The sequence below is a fragment of the Xenopus laevis genome, chromosome 4S (genome assembly GCF_017654675.1).
Source record: "Xenopus laevis strain J_2021 chromosome 4S, Xenopus_laevis_v10.1, whole genome shotgun sequence".
Lineage (NCBI taxonomy): Eukaryota > Metazoa > Chordata > Amphibia > Anura > Pipidae > Xenopus > Xenopus laevis.
This window is the reverse complement of record NC_054378.1, coordinates 22,908,446-22,929,032: the sequence shown is the minus strand read 5'-3', so window position 1 is coordinate 22,929,032 and position 20,587 is coordinate 22,908,446. Positions and strand designations below refer to the sequence as shown.

General features: G+C 44.3%; 1 protein-coding gene across 9 annotated transcripts in view; it reads right to left on the bottom strand.

Moving 5' to 3' along the window:
* Window positions 1–7,643: 7,643 nt before the first annotated feature.
* plekha7.S (pleckstrin homology domain containing A7 S homeolog) overlaps window positions 7,644–20,587 on the bottom strand; it is an 86,682-nt gene continuing 73,738 nt past the window's right edge. For 7 of the 9 annotated variants that reach the window (XM_041561047.1, XM_041561048.1, XM_041561051.1 and 4 more), the window contains 16 exons: window positions 20,376–20,429; window positions 19,262–19,342; window positions 18,514–18,582; window positions 17,860–17,940; window positions 17,624–17,773; window positions 17,283–17,384; window positions 16,739–16,847; window positions 16,327–16,565; window positions 15,398–15,604; window positions 15,197–15,314; window positions 14,570–14,661; window positions 14,205–14,405; window positions 11,546–11,692; window positions 10,574–10,707; window positions 10,067–10,209; window positions 7,644–9,967 (listed from right to left, as the gene is read on the bottom strand). In XM_041561047.1, coding sequence (XP_041416981.1) covers window positions 9,945–9,967; window positions 10,067–10,209; window positions 10,574–10,707; window positions 11,546–11,692; window positions 14,205–14,405; window positions 14,570–14,661; window positions 15,197–15,314; window positions 15,398–15,604; window positions 16,327–16,565; window positions 16,739–16,847; window positions 17,283–17,384; window positions 17,624–17,773; window positions 17,860–17,940; window positions 18,514–18,582; window positions 19,262–19,342; window positions 20,376–20,429 — 1,950 coding nt within the window. In that variant the 3' untranslated portion in view covers window positions 7,644–9,944. The remainder of the gene's footprint in view (window positions 9,968–10,066; window positions 10,210–10,573; window positions 10,708–11,545; window positions 11,693–14,204; window positions 14,406–14,569; window positions 14,662–15,196; window positions 15,315–15,397; window positions 15,605–16,326; window positions 16,566–16,738; window positions 16,848–17,282; window positions 17,385–17,623; window positions 17,774–17,859; window positions 17,941–18,513; window positions 18,583–19,261; window positions 19,343–20,375; window positions 20,430–20,587) is intronic. The other 2 variants (XM_018260375.2, XM_041561049.1) reach the window with 1 other exon arrangement.

The following is a 20,587-nucleotide window of genomic DNA, read 5'->3' as shown; positions in this document are numbered from 1 at the left end:
CATATTGCCATTAGAGACACCTATGACTAAGTGCCGGAGGGTACGAAACGCGTAAGGTGGACCATGTGGGATCAGTATGTATCTATCTTTTAACATGTGAACATTAATAAACAATTTGTTTTTACTGGATTTAAGCCTTGGGACATATATCTTCTGATATAAATATTTAAAGTGCAGATGTGCTCATAGAGAACAACTGTATCCAATGGCTATTCATCCATACAATGGTGTACAGTGGCTGTGCAATGCCGTGGCACATAGCTTCTGAGTATTCAGAAGCCTTATGGCTTGGGGGAAGAAACTGTTACACAGTCTGGTAGTGAGGGCCCTAATGCTTCGGTACTTTTTTCCAGATGGCAGGAGTATGAACAGTGAGTGTGAGGGGTGTGTTGGATCACGAAAAAGCACACCGGCACACAGGATTTGAAGCTGCAGGGCAAGCCCTTGCAATTTTTTAATGCAGTGCAGGTGCAACGTTTCGGGGTCACGCCCCTTTGTCAAGCATCGATGCTTGACAAAGGGGCGTGACCCCGAAACGTTGCACCTGCACTGCATTAAAAAATTGCAAGGGCTTGCCCTGCAGCTTCAAATCCTGTGTGCCGGTGTGCTTTTTCGTGTCTACTTGAGAGGTTTGCCGATTCCTCCATCACCGGGCACCAGGTACTACAATATTGGACGGGTGTCGTGGGTGTGCGATTTCCTCTACAGCTACCGGGTGTGTTGGATCAGCCACAATGCTGGTGGCTTTACGGATGCAGCGTGTGGTGTAAATGTCTGGGATGGAAGGAACAGAGACACCTATGATCTTCTCTGCTGTCTTCACTATCCTCTGTAGGGTTTTGTGCATGAAGTAGAGGCGCTGTTGGGCTTTCTTGGCTAAGTAGCTGGTGTTGTGGGACCAGGTGAGGTTCTCCGCTAGGTGGACACCAAGGAATTTGGTGCTTTTGACGATCTCCACAATAGAGCCGTCGATGTGTGGCAGGTGGTCACTCCTAGTCTTCCTAAAGTCAACATCTCCTTTGTTTTGTCTACATTGAGAGACAGGTTGTTGGCTCTGCACCAGTCTGTTAACCTCTGCACCTCCTCTCTGTATGGTGACTCGTCATTATTGCTGATGAGACCCACCATGGTCGTGTCATCAGCTAACTTTATGATGTGATTTATGCGGTGCGTGGCTGCACAGTCATGCGTCAGCAGAGTGAACAGTAGATGACTAGGCACACAGCCTTGAGGGGCTCCGGTGCTCAGTGTGGTCGTTCTGGAGATGATGTTTCCAACCCTGACTGACTGAGGTCTGTCGGTCAGGAAGTCCAGAACCCAACTGTAGAGGGCGGTGTTCAGTCCAAGCAGGCTCAGCTTTTCTATCAGATGCTGAGGAATGATAGTGTTGAATGCTTAACTGAAGTCTAAGGGTGAGTGCCACAGGGTGGTAGTCATTGAGGCAGGATACTGATGACTTCTTCGGCACATGGACAATGGTGGTGGTTTTAAAGCACTTCGGGACAGTGGAGGTGTTCAGGGAGATGTAAAATATGTCAGTGAAAACATCTGCCAGCTGATCTGCACATTCTCTTAGCACTCTGCCAGGGATTTTGTCTGGTCCTGCAGCCTTCCTTGGGTTTACTCATTCCACTCGGTTAAACTGAAGAATCCACTCGGATGAACTTAAGAAGCCACTCGGATGAACTGAAGAATCCACTCGGATGAACTGAAGAAGCCACTCGGATGAACTGAAGTAGTCACTTAGATGAACTGAAGAATCCACTCAGATGAATTGAAGAATCCACTCGAATAAACTGAAGAATCCACTCGGATGAACTGAAGAAGCCACTCGGATGAACTGAAGAATCCACTCTGATGAATTGAAGAAGCCACTCGGTTGAACTGAAGAATACACTCGGATGAACTGAAGAAGCCACTCGGATGAACTTAAGAAGCCACTCAGATGAACTGAAGAATCCACTGGGATGAACTGAAGAAACCACTCAGATGAACTGAAGAATCCACTCGGATGAACTGAAGAAGCCACTCGGATGAACTGAAGAATCCACTCGGATGAACTGAAGAAGCCACTCGGATGAACTGAAGAATCCACTCTGATGAATTGAAGAAGCCACTCAGTTGAACTGAAGAATACACTCGGATGAACTGAAGAATCCACTCGGATAAACTGAAGAAGCCACTCGGATGAACTGAAGAATCCACTCGGATGAAGTGAAGAAGCCACTCGGATGAACTGAAGAAGCCACTCGGATGAACTGAAGAATCCACCCGGATGAACTGAAGAAGCCACTAGGATGATCTGAAGAATTCACTCAGATTAATTGAAGAATCTACCCGGATGAACTGAAGAAGCCACTCTGATGAATTGAAGCCACTCGGATTAACTGAAGAAGCCACTCTGATGAACTGAAGAATCCACTCAGATGAAATGAAGAATCTACTCGGATGAACTGAAGAATACACTCGGATGAAATGAAGAATCTACTCTGATGAACTGAAGAATCCACTTGGATGAACTGAAGAAGCCACTCGGATGAACTGAAGAAGCCACTCTGATGAACTGAAGAATCCACTCGGATGAAATGAAGAATCTACTCGGATGAACTGAAGAATCCACTCTGATGAATTGAAGAAGCCACTCAGTTGAACTGAAGAATACACTCGGATGAACTGAAGAATCCACTCGGATAAACTGAAGAAGCCACTCGGATGAACTGAAGAATCCACTCGGATGAAGTGAAGAAGCCACTCGGATGAACTGAAGAAGCCACTCGGATGAACTGAAGAATCCACCCGGATGAACTGAAGAAGCCACTAGGATGATCTGAAGAATTCACTCAGATTAATTGAAGAATCTACCCGGATGAACTGAAGAAGCCACTCTGATGAATTGAAGCCACTCGGATTAACTGAAGAAGCCACTCTGATGAACTGAAGAATCCACTCAGATGAAATGAAGAATCTACTCGGATGAACTGAAGAATACACTCGGATGAAATGAAGAATCTACCCGGATGAACTGAAAAAGCCACTCTGATGAATTGGAGAAGCCACTCGGATGACCTGAAAAAGCCACTCGGATGAACTGAAGAATCCTCTATGTGGGGGATGAAACGTTTTAAAGAAAACTCTAAAAATCCAGTTGACTTTGACTTAATTCTACTGGATACTTTATATCATGACTTGATGGATGAGAATCATCATAGACCTCAAAGTAATCAACAACTAAACATACGTTTTCTCAGGAAAGTGTCCGTTAACCCTTTTAGACATTAATGAGCTAAACAATAAACAACTTGCCATGTAAATAAGATATTCAGATTTGCCGATCCTGTTATTGTGTAACTTATTACTCACTAATATTTCTGCTGCCCATTCTGAGCCCAGAAATATGGTCCCGTTCAGCTTTGCTGGCCCCCCTTTGGGATATAAAGAGAGAAGATTTAATTCTGTGCCTGGTGCATCACTTTTTCCCTTTTGTTATCGTTTATACAGGAGCAGTGGCCAACTCCCATTACCAATAAAGTGGGAAATCCTGGGAGTTACATGTAAAAATGACAATAGAAATAACTTCATAAACACATGAATTCTTCATGATCTTCATTAGATGAAAGTGAGTGTTAGGCTTGGCCAGATTATGATGCAGTTGGTCAGCTTGAATATATTGCAATATATGGGAAACCAATCCCTGTTTTGTTTCAAGGGCAGGGAATGTTTTAGTAGTATTTAGGGTTGCAGTGTTAATGCTTTACTAGACTCTGGCAGTGAGGTCAGTCTAGCAAATGCCAACCATGTGGGCAGTGATAAATTTAAGGGCCCTGCCTGGGGGTAATGTGTATACATAGGGGTCCCACTGCTATAGTTACCATTGGAGCCCACTGGGGTGGTGGTAAAATCTCTTATGCATCAGGTGCTACTGGGAAGGGATTTTCCCTTTGGAATTTATGGAGCCAGACGAGCCAACATGAATTTGAAAGTGTAGAGAAAGCCGAGGAGGTTACTGTACCCTTCCCCAGGTAGAGATAAGGAAGAGGCCAATGGCCTCCTAAGCCTGGTGGTTGCCTCAAAGTAAAGTAAGGGATAGTTCTGTTTTGAATTTTGAACATTTATTACATATACAGCTGCTACCCCCTTATTCACTGGTCACATTATCTCTTCGTAGAGTTAAAAATTGTTTTGATCCAGTTTTTTTGGGTGTGTTTCAATGAAAACTGTCAGTGTGGGTTTCAGCATTGTGCAACCTGAACACAAATCTGGCTAACATTTATCATGATATGTGTCATTAATGCCCCATGATATCATGACCCATGAGCAATGCATCCCAGCCTTCGTTGCCCCACCCCCATATATTATTGCAACAGGCTTCATGTGGGCGCTGCCTAGGAAGTCTAAACCATGCAGCATGAAACTTACAGGCTTGGAAATCTGGTGAGATGGAACACATATTGTTATACCAGGATTCTAGAGAGGTTTTTAAATAAGGGAATCTTACATGAGGAGGTGAGAGTGTTCCTTTTAATAGTTTTTTTATGTTTTTTTACCATGAGTGATGGCTGGATACTTAATAATATTAAATATTTAATAATAAAGCTCCTTGCTCTGTTCACTGGTGCTTTAGCCCATAGGAAATGGCATAGAAAGGAGACCAAGTGGCACTGCCCATCTGACTGACACCATTTCTTCTGTTTAACTAGGGGACTTGGATGATGTCGCAAGCCATGTGAGATGCAGAGAAGGGAGTTCATTGCTCATGGCTCAGCCATATAAAATGACTAATGAGAAAATGACTTGTAGGAGTAAGGCAGACATCATGGTGCAGACAAAGGTATGGGGGCAGAAGGTGAATAAGTTACAATGGAGGAAGAAGCAGAAGATAAAACATGGAGTGAGCAGGGCTGGAACTAGGGACAGGCAGAAGAGGCAGGCGGCTCTGGCACAATGCTTGAGGAGCACTAGGCATGTATCTCATTTGCAGCCCACCCCTAGTCCAGGCCATTGTCCCTTCACTGCTCACAATTTGGATTTCCCCATCCCATCAGCAACTGGCATGCACCCCCGTTTGTTCATGTGGGCACCAGCTTATTGTCACATGCGTGGGGGGAAGGCAGGTTGGTTGGCCAGCTTGGCCCAGTGCTGACAGTGAGACAAAAAAGGTAAAACACATAGCAGAGGGTATGGGTGTGAGCAGAAAGTAAAGCATGAAGATGGAAATACCATTGTATTACTGAAACCTTGATCTGGGGCTGGGATATTGGCAGAACATTGGCCTCACTGGCCTGTAGATCCTGTATATGAAAACCCAGGGAACCCCATGTGTAAGTGCCTCTAGCAGCGATTGTCAGTTTTTTTGATCATCCCGCCCACCTTAGGGTTCAAACCAATGAATGAAACCCAGTCATAGAGAGGGTTAATTGTCTTGGGTGCAGGGGTGGTACCACCAAATGGATATTAAGAGGGAGCAACTGAAGCTCAATCCAAGAACTGGCGGGCTCCAACTAACTTAGAGCCAGTAGTCTAATTACTCATGTCAGTTGGAGCTGATTAATCGATACAATGAAAGTAATAACTACATAATATAGTTCTGCAGTGCCATTTACAATATAGTTCCCCTTCCTCAGAGTCAAACACAATGAATTCATTTCTACATGAAGCTCCTGAGATTCCACCAAGCAGCTCATGTGTACAGCAGGATGACATTAAAACTCTGTACTATTTATCTTGGGGGCAATAGTTTTTTTTGGGGGACAGGCTCCCTTAAACAAAAACATTTGTGGTACCCAAGTGTCAGCTGGAGTGGTGCTGCCATTAGACTGGGAATTGCTCTTCACCAACTGGAAATGTCATCTGAATTTGGAAACCACCAGCAGAACAGGACCCACCTAAATAACTGTATGTCTATTTTTTCATGGTTTGGGAAAAGGTTCCAATGAAAGTACCTTAACATTACAGCATATCCTGACAATTCCGTGACTGTTATGTCCCTGATTCCCCATGAGAAGCAGCAATAAATGAAAGTCTTGGTGATTGTGCAATGTTATTAATTAACTACAGTATAAGGCTATTTTGTGGAGGGATTGAAACAAACAATATTTGTAACCTGTGCGTTAACATCCCGTTAACATCCCATACTTACTCCTTTCTTCTCATCTCAATGGAGCCCTCATGTCCTCAGGGAAGATCTTGCCTCTCTTCATACCCCCATCGCCATTCTTCTCTTTACACTCACGAATTCCATATCTTCCTTTCTCCATACTAGAGACTAAAGTTGTATTCATTTTACCAATGATCTGGGGTTTGTAAGATGAGCCCAATTGATTATGCTTATTTGCAGGAGAACAACACCATTGTTGGGTGGGGCAATGGGCCTCTAAGCTGCACAGTTTCTGTATTGAATAAGTCTGAAAATATTTTTCCTTCATTTATTGTAGATCACATTATCACTGCAAGAATCCGTTGTGGTTGAAATTGGTAAAACTATACATATGGAGGCCACAGTCTAGAAAGCCAAAATAAGAGTTCACTACGAGGTCCAGCTACTCACAGGCCAAGGCGGCACTGTAACCACTGGAGGCAGCTGGGAAGGGACCAACTTCTATAATATGAGTGCGATACCAAGAGAAATACAGGAAGAAAAGACCTAAGCAAAAAGTTATAAATGGAAGACACAACCAGGAGAAAAGTCAACTTCAATGAGAGACTCATGCTAGGGTTCAGGTAGAAATGTCAAGAGGGCAATATTTAGAGTTTCCCAAAACAGAAGGACTTTTGCCAGCATTTTGTATTTCAGTTGTGAACCCTAAAGGCCCCCATACACCGGCAGATAAAAGCTGCCGACAGACCGAGTCGGCAGTTTATTGACCCATATGTGGGCCCATCCGACGGGCTTTCCCGATCAATATCAAAAAATCCCGCCCGTTCTCCTACAGAATGATCTGTAGGGCCCACTATCGGATCAGCCTGATATTGCCCACTTCAATGTGGGCATATCAGGCAGAAATCCGCTCGTTTGGCGACATCGCCAAGCGAGCAGATCTCTACGTCTATGGCAACTTAGAGAGTATTTTGGACTTGGTTGATGCACCTAAAAGACATGGAGGTTCTAGGAGGACACTTCATGCTTATGAAGTATCTACACCTGAGCCACAGCTGATCAAACTTGATGCCAAAATGTTTATTCTTCTCAGCTGTGGGCTGATGGACCAATAAGTTGCAGCTGAGAAGACAGTAAATCCGTGGTGACTAAAATGTTCTCCCAGCTGGGGACAACAATTAATTTTGTGGATTGATACAGTTTTCTGTAGGACTGGGTTTAATATTGTTATTAAAAATTTGTGGTTAAAAAAAAAAAAATTTGTGGTCAGATATAGAAAGATATAACCATTTAGACTTATACTGATTTATTTATATACTGCTTTAAAATCACTGAATAGAAGGTTAATAAATATTAAGAAACCAGGTTCCTGGGGGATTAAAGGAGTTAAAGGTGACTGTGCTCATGTGGCACAAAACCCATTTATATGGAAAAAATATATATATATTGCAAAAAATGTAGTAAAAAACTGAGGAATAGCAAATGTTTTAAAGGAATAGTCAGCTCTTTGGATTTTGGTAGACTAGTCTTGGCCGAGATTCTTCTTGTGTTTCAAATATTTTATTGGATGTTTCACAATGAACAGCAAGAAGATAACATGACAGCTACTTTTCTTTACACATACTGTAAGGGTGCTAGTTCAAAAAATGTTCGAATAATTGATATCCTTTTTAGTTATCCTGTACAAATGTTTTGCTGGGTGTGCCCTCCTATAAAAGAACATGATTTCCCCTCTCAGATTTTCCAAAAATTTTCTTCAATGGATCAGTTTCAATTTCTCAGAAATTCAACGAATTTGAATGAACTATATAAAACATCAATGTTATATTCCCTACAGTGATGCACTGTATGTCCCCTCTATGCTCCTGCACCCCTTAACCTTGGGGATAATCATATGTATCTCACACATATATTGATCAGTCAGGAACCCCACTGGCCCCTCTATACTCCTGCACCCCCAAACTTTGTGGATAATCATTTGTATTTCACACATATATTGATCAGCCAGGAACCCCTCTGGCCCCTCTATACTTCTGCACCCCCCAAACCTTGGGATAATGATCTGTATCTCACACATTTATTTATATCGTACCTCAGTCAGGAACCCCACTGGCCCCTTTATACTCCTGCCCCCCAAACCTTGGGGATAATGTATACAACATTCTCAGTAGACATTTCTGTTTATTTTTATTGCTTTTTTTTTATTTACATTTTTTTACAAAAAGGCAAAAAATAGATTTAATTTTGGCAAAGACATGACGCTGATACTGGCAGTTTAGAGTTAGTTAAAATAGACATTTCTAGATATAATAATAGATTATTTTGTCAGAATACTGAAAATAAAAAACAATAAATCTTTGTTTCCAATTAAACCTGAAGTCATGTGACGTATTAGTGGCGCAGTACAAAGAGCGAGTTAGTTGAGTCAGAAACCACAGCAATCCTTGGGATTTACAAAAGCAATTTGTTATTAGAAAAATAAATGTACATTTCTGATAGGAAAGTGAGTGTAAAACACAGGATACTGGTGTCACACAGTGATTTCACATATAAATATATGTATATTATTATCTTTCTCCATGAATAGAAGGTGATTTTTGTTCTTGGTCAGCATGAGGGGTCAGTGCTGTCGGTTTGGACCACGGCAATTCCACGTGTGGTTATTAAAGGGATGTACAAAAAAACGTTATTTGTTACATTCAAGGAAGTTTCCTGCTATAAAATACAAAATGAGTAAAAACAAATTCCCTCAAATTTGACTAATTAAAGAACAGAACGAGGAGGAGTTTTGGTGCAGAAGCATAAAATGGAAACTTCAACCCATTAGTGTTTAGTTGACCTTTAACTGATGCAGTTGGGGTATTTCCCAGGGGAAAAGAAGAACCAAGGGAAAACGGAAATATTTACGGGCCATGTGACTGGACACAAAATAATGAGTTGCAATTACTTATGCACCCAATTGAAAACAAACTAAATTTATTCATATTTTCTTTTACTCCAGAAAATAATGTTAATCTGATCTCCGCCCTTTATATTCAGTGTGTGGGCGACACCATAACATAAGTTACTGTCCCTTTAATGTCCTGTACACTGTAGCGCAGTGCCCCCCAGTTAGTGTGTGGGGGAGGAGCCAATGGAAATAATAGTATCACAGAGCTACAATGGGATAAGGCACGGCATCGCTTGCCAGCACCATTTAAATACGGACCACAGGGTTTATCAGCCACGTCCCAATACCAAACTCAATGCACCTGAGCATCTCTTGTAAGGTTTATTATCCCCGAGCTAGGGCACAGGCCACTCCAGGCCAGTAAGTCCCCTGCTGCTTCATCTCATTCTGTGGTTCTGAGACTTCTCATCACAACTGAGTCCATTAATTCCTTTCCTTGGCCCCAAAATAGTCTCCTCCCTGTTCTGCACTTCCTGGTCCAATCAGGCTCAGCTGTTCCTTCGGGTTCTGATGGGCTAACGCTGCTCAGTTTATGTTGGGAAAATAAACTTTATTTTACATAAATTTGCCCTTATTTTCCTGATGACGTCTGTACTGCTGGCAGCAAAGAGCCCCGGGTGACCCCCAAGAAGAATCTGAGAAGGATCCTGGACCTTGTGATCCACCCGTGCATAAATATATATACAAACACCCCAGGCCTTCACATGGATCCAACCGACTGGCTCGACTTACTGGCTCCAGATAGCGGACGACTGGGCTTCTGACCCGAAATATCGGCGAAAGAGTCTGAATGAGAGATAAAGTCCAGAGGATGGGAAAGCAGCGCTGATTCCAACTTCTCTGTACTTGTCTCCACCAGACGTCAGGAAAGGTGGCAGTTGCTGGGAATATTCCGGCAGGTCAGTGATCACTCACAGCATGAGCTGTTACAGGGAAGAACCAATAAGATTAGAGGAGTGAGTGCCATAATGAGCCCATCTTGCCCCTGGGGTAGTTACATTCAGTCGCACTGCCCCACTCACCTGCTACCTGCTTGCTACGCCGGGAGGCTTCCGAGGCCAATGCATAGGATATAGTGATCATCCGCTCCTGTTCCTCTTTCTGTGTGTCCAAATCCGTCAGTCCCAGGTCCTCCGGAAACACGGAGCTCTGTAGATTGTGCACACTGGGGGGGGGGGAGCAAACCATGATTATATTATACTGCCCCCTGCACTAACCCCTATTCAAGGCTCAAAGCAGAACCTGGACTGTTCTGGGCAGGAATCGAACAGCTCACTTGCATGTTTTGAGGGAGATGGGGGGGGGGCACAGAAATAACAGGTTACAGCTTTTATAATATAAATTATATTGTTTCTAATGACTCCTTACCCCCTGCCGCTTGATCTGAGCATCATGCAAGGGATCTAGGAGTATCTATATATCTACACATCATATGACTGCCTCTAATTAACTAGGTGCTAATTAGCATGTGTAGGACTCACACAGGCAGAGGACAAGGAATGACACTCAGTAAATCAGGTACTACTGACCTTGACCGGGCCAGAATGTTCTTTATCTTCTCGACTTTGTGCCGTCGGGCCTCTAACTCATCCAGGCTCATCGGTTCGTCCGGCTCCATCTCAATGTATCGCTCCGGGATGGCAACCTTATCTGGCATGGAGAGCTACGGCAGAGCAGAGGGCACAATTCACTTCATGCATTTAAAGGACAAGGAAAGTCTAAAATAGAATAAGGCTAGAAATGCTGTATTTTGTATACTAAACATAAGCATGAACTTACTGCACCCCAAAGCCTAATCAAACAAATGATTTATGCTTTCAAAGTTGGCCACAGGGGGCTGTCATCTTGTAACTTTGTTAAACATCTTTGCCTGACCCTGACCCTGCCCATGCTCAGTGTGGTCTTGGCTGCTTAGGGATCATCATAAACAAAGCTGCTTGAATTCTGCATGGCTGGTAAGTAAGGCGGGGGCTCCCCCTGCTGTTCATAAGTATGATTGTTTCCCTGCTCAGCAGTTAGGGACCATCTGACAATTCCTATCCACAGCAGTAAATGAAGGGAGAATTTCACTGCATACAGTCAGGTTTCTTATAAAAAAGGTACACATTTTTTAATTAAAGTATATTGGAGATAGGTTTCTTTTTCATTAAAGAAAGTAAAAATGAGATTTTATTTTTTTGCCTTTCCTTGTCCTTTAATCACTAGGAGCTGCCAGGATGGAAATGGAGTCTTTTTATTCTTTGTAACCAGCAAGGTCTTTCCACCAACTCACCACTGCTGTCAACACTAAGGCACATGGAGGTTGCAGTGTTTTAGGGCAAATATGGGACAGGGAGAAACTGGAATCTTTATATTTACATTGGTGCCCCTCCCTCCCTCTGAGACAATAAACAACATGGGAAAATGCATTGAGGGCCGCTGAGGAATACTTCCCCTTTAAGCTGCTTCCCCAATCCCAACTCCATATTACGGAAGCAAAGCTCCCCATTCCTGACTCCCACCTCTTTGCTGATGTCCAAATTATAGTCCTCCGGTTCGAGATCCAACTCGGTCACACGTACAACCTTAGCCATCAGCCAATCCTGTTCCTCCTGGTCCCGGGCCGCTCTCTCCAGCAGCTGCAGGTCAAAGTCCTGCTCCCTTTTCCACTAAGAACAGAACCAAGAGGGGCAGTTAAGCACAAGCTGTGTCATGCCTCACTGACAGGGGGCGCTAACACTATATATATATATATATATATATATATATATATATATATATATAAACACACATAAACACACTGTATCACATGCACCTTTCTTCATTCCCTGTCAGTACCAGGCCCATATACACAATATAGGAACCACTCAAACATACACATACAGTTACTCCATGCCAGTACCAGCCCATATACACAATATAGGAACCACTCATACATACACATACACTCCCTGCCAGTACCAGTTTTCTATACAGAACCCAGACATCATGTAAATTCTGTTACCAGATTCAGGTGCCTTTCTTTACAGTTCCACTGTACCAATCACAAAGAGCAGTATGATACTCACCAACCAATCAAATGGTTCATTGCAAGACTACTGAGCAACCAGTCCATTCTCATTCTAGCCAGGCCGCTAGGGGGCCCATAGATGTCTATAGAGTAGCGTCGGAGAATAAAGGAGAAGAGTGAGATAAAGGCGACACATTTTTATTGGTCGGACAGACATCACAACTCTCCTTGTTAAACATTATTCCCAAAAGGCTCTAATGAAAAATCGGACAAAGTTAATATTTGCATAAAAGGGAAACATGAGAGCGGTTCTGCCGAGCTAACGATGCCGGGGGGAGAGTCCATTATTGCTCTTGTTCGTTATATTTACAGGAAGTCTCGGGGAGTTTAAGCAACTCCCCAGGTTTTCCCATTCCACAGTGAGGGCGGAACATATGAAGGCATTGGGGTGGGAGAATGGAAAGTGCGGGGTATAGTGAAATGAAAGAAGGGGAGAAGGTTATCACTCAGACAATTCTGTGTTCCTTCTCTCCTTTCATGGCCCATGTTGAGCTTGGAGGATTAAGGCGCACCAGCATGTCCAAGTTTTGGTACCAAATATCTCCTGGCACAGTTCAACCCCCCCCTCCATTAATTACAGATCCGCTTCGTTAAGTGCTATGTTTATAATTTCTGTACCATTCCCTGTTATACAATCAACTGATTAGTTAATAGATCAGAACACAATCAATAAGGAAGAAATCAATGATTAGGATAATATGGATTCGCCCCCTGGTCCCCTAACTTTGGGTTTGCAATGGAGCCCTCAGTACTTACTGGCTGCCCTATGTCTGCCTTGCTACCCCAAAAACTACAGCTACTTGTGTCGGGCCCCTGACACCCAAAAGTGACTGTGTAACTGCAGCTTATTGGCCCCTAAGTGGGAACTGTACATATAATCATCCAGGGCGAGCGTGAGACTTCCAGGGGGTCCTCAAAGTCAGAAGCAGACGGATGGAGAATGAGAGTTACAGGAAGGGAATTACATGGGCGAGTACTTTGTATGCTATTCACGGGGGGCATGTATTGAATGCAAAGCAAGAGACAAGCCTGGCGAGAATGAGTATGGCGGTTAGCAGAGATTACACACAGATGCACTCTGGGAAGGTTAAAGGAAGGCAGCGGGTACAATGGAAAGCCATTTGGGGAGCGGAGTAATGAAATTTGGGGGTCACTGGCACGGAGTTGGAATGATAAAATGATTAGCCACATGGTACCGATGGAAGGATTCACTGTATGAGTACAAGGCTCAGCCCGGCATCAGGTAGTGTGGCCCCAGGGCCTGCTCATGTGTGTGGGGGCTCCTCTGAAAGCCTGGAAGGTGCTCCATGTTGCCACCTGTTTACCTGTTGTGCTCAAGCCTTTAGATTTCATTCCAATTCCCTAGAAACGTGCAAAAACTGCTATCGGTGAGGTTGTGCTTGTTACAGAGCCCAGAAGCAGGGGTGCTTGTGGAAAACCCCAAAATAACGGTGCCTCAGTTAAAAAATATTCAACTATTCTGTATAAAAAAGCCACTGCAAGCATCATTGCATTGATTTAGCCTCTAATCTAGCACCAGAACCCCCCCACATGGTACTACAGATGTCCCCAGGCCGAGCACATTCAGTAATGAACATCATCTTAAAGGGATGAATTGGGGTAATTCACCTGTAGTCGTCTATTGAGAAATAGATTGCAAACTTCCTGTTGCTATCGGCACATGTTCCTCATTCTGTTACAGAATTCCAAAGCAAACCCTAACTGTACCCGCTCTGTAAAGCCTATCCACCAAGCTGAGTGGGCTCACTTTGACCTGATTTAAGGAGGACCCTCAAAGTTACCCTTCATCCACCCTGATGCAACAAAAGCCATTGAAAAGCCACATGAAAGCCGACCAGTGAATGCAGAAGAAGCAAGTGAGCCTGCTGAGCTTGGTGGGTAGGTATCAGAGCAATGGTATAGATAAAGGTAAGTACTTACCTAGATCTGTGGGTGCAGAGACTAGAGTACAAGTGAATTGCCCACCACAGACGTAGGTAGTGGTTACATTGATAAGTGAGTTACAATACATGGTGCATGTAAGGTAGTTGACTATCCAAATGCTAAAGGTTAAAGGTTCATTGTTCTCCCATGATCCTTAGCTAACATACTGAGCTGATGTCCGCAGGAATGGGCTGCATGTAGGAGTTACTGGCCACCGATTGTTTGTCCCCTTGGCTCAGAGTCCTCTTACGCTCGCGGACCAGGGCCTTCTGATGACGCTTCATTCGCTCCAGTTGCTCCTCCGCACTCATTTTGCCTCTTTGGTTGTCCCCAGAGTAAAGGCGCTCAAAGGCACTTTTTGGTCTTTCCTGTAAGAGAGGAGACCCTGAGAGTTGCGCTGGGGGAGGGGACGGGAGCCTTCAGGCACTGAGGATTTAAGTAGCGGGTATTTACTTGTTGATTGGATCTGAGTCTTTGTGTTGTGTTATCCCTAATGCTGAGTAACCCAAAAGGTTCCTCTCCTTGTTCCTACCTTAGCAACGTCAGAATTCACCCCTCTCCTTAGTGTGACATACGAGGTGACAGATGAAGACTGCGGCAGCCTGGAGGTGGATCCAGATAGACCTTTGGGGGCAACAAGTGATAATTTAATGCCTAATATGTGACATCATAATATGAGAACAGAATACATTGGGGCTCATTTATAAACATTGGGCAAATTTGCAGTAACCAATAGCAACCAGTTATTGGATTTTTCCAGCCAGCTACACGGAAAACAATGAAAGTAAACATATGATTGGTTGCTGTGGGTAATTGCCTAGGTGCAAATTTGCCCAGTGTTTATAAATAACCCCCAATTAGGGTTGCCACCTTGCTGGTATTTTACCGCCCTGGCCGGTAAAAATTATGGTTGATCCCAATGGTATTTTTTTCCAGAAAAGGTGGCAACCCTACCCCAATGATTGGTTCTGAATTATCCTTGGCCTCTGAGAGTGACCACACCTTGTTATTTGGCCTTTCTGCCCAACTGTGACCATTACGGGGCCCACTCTGTCCCTACAATACATTGTATACGGGGGGCTCACAACAGAACCACTATGAGGGCCTGATGTCAGATTCACAGTATTATTCTGTAGTTGCACTTAAGGAAGTAACTGACCTCTGGATGGCAATGTTTGGTAGCTGGCATCAGAACCTAAGAAACCCGGGGCTGGTGGGCTGGACTCATTCCCCATTGCTGCAAGTTCTGGTTCACTCACATACGTGCGCAGGTCGACCTGTAGTTCAACACAACATTGTAATGAGAACATGCCAGAGCTGCAGAACTGACTCCGGGTCAATTGAAAAAGAGGAGCTTTACCCTATAATCCCCATTCATCCCCTGCTCTCTGTCCCGTTTCCTCTCGTCCGACTGGCGCTTCAAGCCACGCACTGACATGTGTCTGATCACTGATGAGTCTCTGGGAGGAGGTGGAAGCGCTGGATGAGGAGGGGCTGTGGGTGATGGTTCTGGCCCTTCTGGGCTGTACACATCAGGAAGTGGGGGCCGCGGTGGGGCATCTTCATCCTGGGGAGAAAGATAGGTATTATTTATTTGGGTTTTTTTTCTGTACAGTGTCCTGCACATCGGATCTTAAAGAACAGAGGCTAAAAACAGCCCACTGGTGGGAGAAGTATGAGCAAAGTCCACTGGTGGGAGGGGAAGTAGTACCAGAGCCCACTAGTGGGAGAAGAAGTATAACACAGTCCAATGGTGAGAGAAGTATTAACACAACCCACTAGTAAGAAGAGACGTAGTAACACAGCCGACTGGTGGGACGAGTAATATCAATACAGCCCACTGGTGGGAGAAGTAGCAGTACAAACCACTAGTGGGATGATTAGTAGCAGTAAGGTCTACTGGTGGGAGAAGTAGTAGCACAGCCCACTTGTGGGAGGAGTAGCAGTACAACCCATTGGTGGGAGGAGGAGTAGCAGTACAGTCCACTAGTGGGAGGAGTAGTAGCAGTAGGACCTACTGGTGGGAGAAGTAGTAGCAGTACAGCCCTCTGGTGGGAAAAGAAGTAGTAACAAAGCACACTTGTGGGAGGAGAAGTAGTAACACAGCCCACTGGTGGGAGGGGTAGTAGCAGTACAGCCCACTGGTGTGAGGGGAAGTAGTAACACAGTCCACTTGTGGGAAGAGGAGTATTAACACAGCCCACTGGGGGGAGTAGTAGAAGCAATACAGCCCATTGGTGGCAGAAGTAGTTGCAGTACAGCCCACTAGTGGGTGGATAAGGTACTTACAAGCTTTGGTTTTCCTCCTGTGGGTGAATGGAGGATGAAATCGGATTTGGAGAGGAGCTGGGGCTGGGAGTGGGAGCGTGTCTGGGAGTAGGGCTGTGCATACAATCTCACATCCAGTGTGGGCTTCACGAGGCTCACAGAGGGGTTTTGGGAGGATACAGATTTACTGCGCACTGACGTAAATGCTGTAGTCCCAGAAGGCACGAATGGCGGATTAACAGAAGGCACTGTTTTCCTTTCTACAAAAAGAAGAGACCAATGTATTAGCTGCAATAAAATGAAATGTATTTACTAGACTCACATCTTATAAATAATACAGGCAAATCCTAGCACCGCAGACGACTAAACCCCCAGGGTTATGGGGTTCCCAAACATGGATCAGTTTCTGGGTGATACTACTCATGACACTGACCTGGATTCTTAAAAGATTCTACAAGAACCTTATAGGTGAGCTTATTAGCGCTGAGTCCGGCGGTAACATCTTCAATTCTCCACAAATCCTTTTGCATCTGGGCCTTTTCCTACGGAACAAACAGAAACAAATGTATAATTAGACCGGGCCCTATTAAATAGAATGTATATACAGCAGTCTTATTCTAGGCTCCTCCTGTACTTATTATCTTATTGTCTGGTCCCACCATTTTGGGTCACCCGACTATTGGGCATATGCAGCCATTGAAAACAGAATCTCTGGTGAGGATCAGCAGTGCTCGGGGGAAAGAATGCCTTTGATAAAGCCAGTAGATCTGCTCTGAGTATTTGGCTGCTATTAACTTAATACAAGTAACCAATCACATTTCATCAGCCATCATAAAATACTGCCCCTTTGCCTTGACAGGAACACAAGGTAACACAGTTGTAATGGATTAAGCATCTCCATGTGAGCAGCTATCACTTGGCTTATTTTGCACACAGGGGTTTAAAGGGCAAGCAAACCTTGCTAAGAGTCAGCTGACCTGAGAAGACAGAGATCTGTTCATTTGTTGCTGTAACATTTGCCGTAAACAGATCACATCGTTTTCCAACCTCATGTACTCGTTCCAAGCGTTTTCCATATCCTGTAACAATGGGGGGGGGGGAATTGTTAAAATTTAACTGAATTAATGGACACTGCACTTACTGAATACTGTAGAATGGTGACTTGCAACATCTGGCCCTTGAGCTGACTTTTACAAGAATGTGACAAGGGCCCAACACTCAAAATGGTGCATAGAAAACTCCAAACGCAATGTTCTGGCTGTCAGTAGGGCAGATCCTAAACATTAATTTTCCCTCAGAAACCAAAAATAATAATTACGGTAGAAACTTTGGACATTTCGGCTCGAATCTGCACCAAATCCTCCTGTAGGAGCCTCTGCTGGTAGGAAATCTTCTCCGTGTGCTGTGGCTGCTCCTTGTACTGATCCATTTGCCTGTGCAGAACCTCCAGGACAGTTTCCAGTTTATCCTGCAACAAGAGACAGACAAGAGGTTACGCCATGTTCCATTCCGGCTGCACCCTCACCCCCCGGGATCCATTGACCCCTCTCTCACCTTGTTGTCTTTCAGGGCTCGGATCTTGTCTTCCAGGTCCTGCAGGATCCGGTCCTGTTCACACAAAATGCTCAGTTTCACCTGCAGAAAAGAATAGAAGAAAAAAAGTGATTCACCTTTAACAGTAACACAATCAATATATGAAACTTTATGTTTACAGGACTTAAGGGAGAACCAGAAATCTGTCTATATCATTACTCCCTGCAATAATTGCTCCATCCCTCCACAGAGGGTAGAATGATTAAATTGGGGTACCAGCCAGAGAGGCATCATACTCCATAGACCCCCTGACAGTCTAATGCTCTCTATTCTATGGGGGAGACAGGCTGACAATCACAGTACAAGATACACAGAGATCGAGCCGATATGGAAACCCTGAAATGCACAGGATCGGGCCTTTGCTGATGGCCAATCACGTGCCTGTGATTTACTGGCTCATTTGTATTTGCATTTTATATACAATAACAAACGGGTTCCTGTCAGCGGCTCTATCTAATTGGCCATCTCAGCACCGAGGCACAGGTGTCAGGCCTGATAACGGCTACACATCTTATTGTGTGCGCTTGTCCTGCCAGTCACATCCCTTACAATGGAAATCCACTGATACAGAGACAATGTACCATTTAAAGGGGAAGTATGCATCTTGGCACTTACATCAACATCACTTTCGGCAATCCTGACGGGTTTCAGAGAGCGATCTTTCTGTGATTCTCTCCCAGAAACCTAAAGAACAGTAAAAGAGAGTGTTTTCATTCCGGGGACAGAGAGGATCCTGAGAAATGTAGGTAGTGGATTAGCCAAGCGCATGCAAGCACCACATTTGCTGCAAAGAAAGGAAGCGCATACAATAAAGCTTTAGCACTTGCCCAGATTCCCCCTCTCCTGGGGGGCAAAAGGGATTTGTATTAATGAAACATTTGCATTTTTTTAGGAAAGGTCAGTTTTTTGGGACAAGACGAAAAATAGAGTAAATAATAAATGGACACTGTCGCCCCACAGTTAAAGGATCCAGTTCTGGAAGGAGAGCAGAGGTCTGTGACTCCCACCTGTATAATGGGGTCAGACACTGGAAGCTGCACCTCATAATAGTCTATGGATTTCCCTTTACAGCAAATATAACAGAAATGAAATGGAACATTTGGCAGCAACTGAAACACAACAGGCTACAACGAATTCCTGCCCACAGAGCTCACAATCTAATGAAGTACCCCGGGGGGGGGGGTGCTATGAAAGCAAACAAAAAGGCAGCCAAAAAAATAAAAACTTTTGCGCTCGGGAAAGATGGAACTGAAAAAAACCTACAGAGAAGTGAATCACTGACACTAGAGCAGCCATGACGCTACCGATGGCGCTTTCTGCCAAGCCGTAGAACGGGGAACATTGTACCAACTGGGCGGCTTACATTGATGCTGGTTCGATACCCCGGGGTGGAGTTCTTTAAGAGACTGTGAACCAGGTTGACCAGAGGTTCGTTATATTTTATCTGTTCCAAATTAAAGGGGAAGTGTTAATGAGGCCCTGTGCCCAGAGTCCCTTAGTGTTTCACTATAGCCCCGCGGGGCAGTTGAACATATATGGGTCACTAGATGCACAAAGAGGTGCTGATGGGCTTTCTCATTTAGTGGGGACCAACAGGGGGGAACAATTAGGTAAATGTTACTTTCCAGACTCTAATGGAGTGTGTGTGTGTAACGGTCAGGATTGTGGGGCTGCTGTCAGCAAAACTAAGAGAAAACATAAAACACTGCGATTTCACCTTCCTTCCTGCCAGTAATTAGGGTGTAATGTGGTGCCCGGGCATCAGCACAAATGGACCACAAACTGGTGGCTCACTAATAGAAATCTGCTGACCTGGAGAGTGTCAGCTTCATTGGCCACACCACAATGTCATCACCAAAGCAATGATTTAAAGGCCATATAATCCAACATGTGCCAGTTGAATTGTGCTTAGTACAGGGGAATATCTATGCTGCCATAATTGTTATGGGATATCTCTGTATAGGCTATGAGCAAACCTAGGGGGCTGTTCCTGCTGAATTGTGCTTAGTAGAGGGGGATTCCTATGCTGCCATAGTTTAATGGGATCTCTCTGTCAGACTATGATCAAACTTAGGGGCTGTTCCTGCTGAATTGTGCTTAGTAGAGGGGGATTCCTATGCTGCCATAGTTTAATGGGATCTCTCTGTCAGACTATGATCAAACTTAGGGGCTGTTCCTGCTGAACTGTGCTAAGTACAGGGGAATACCAATGCTGCCATAGTTTTATGGGATCTCTCTGTACAGACTATAAGAAAACTTAGGGGGCAGTTCCTGCTAAATTGTGCTTAGTACAGGGAATACCTATGCTGACATAGTTTTATGTTCCCACTAAAAAGTGTAAGCCATAAGAAAACAGCAGCCACGGCAAAGTCTATTGTGTGTTTGTTGCCCTTGCAGGATACAGATTAAAAGACGCCTGTAACCAAAAGCAAATCCAGTCAGTAGAAGGAGCAGGAATGAGGTACAAGTGCTGTTACCTTTAGATCTAAATACTCCAAGTCCTTCTTCAGCTGCAGATAGGTGTCATCCGCCTGTGGGAAACAGAGAACATGTTAAACAATCTCTCCTAGGGTTCACAAAATGATCCATGAATATAAATATACATGTAAAAGTTTTTGTTACTAGAGAAGCATGCACCAGCGTTTATGACTTCCCATTTACATGACCAGCTGGCCTGTGGAATGGAGCA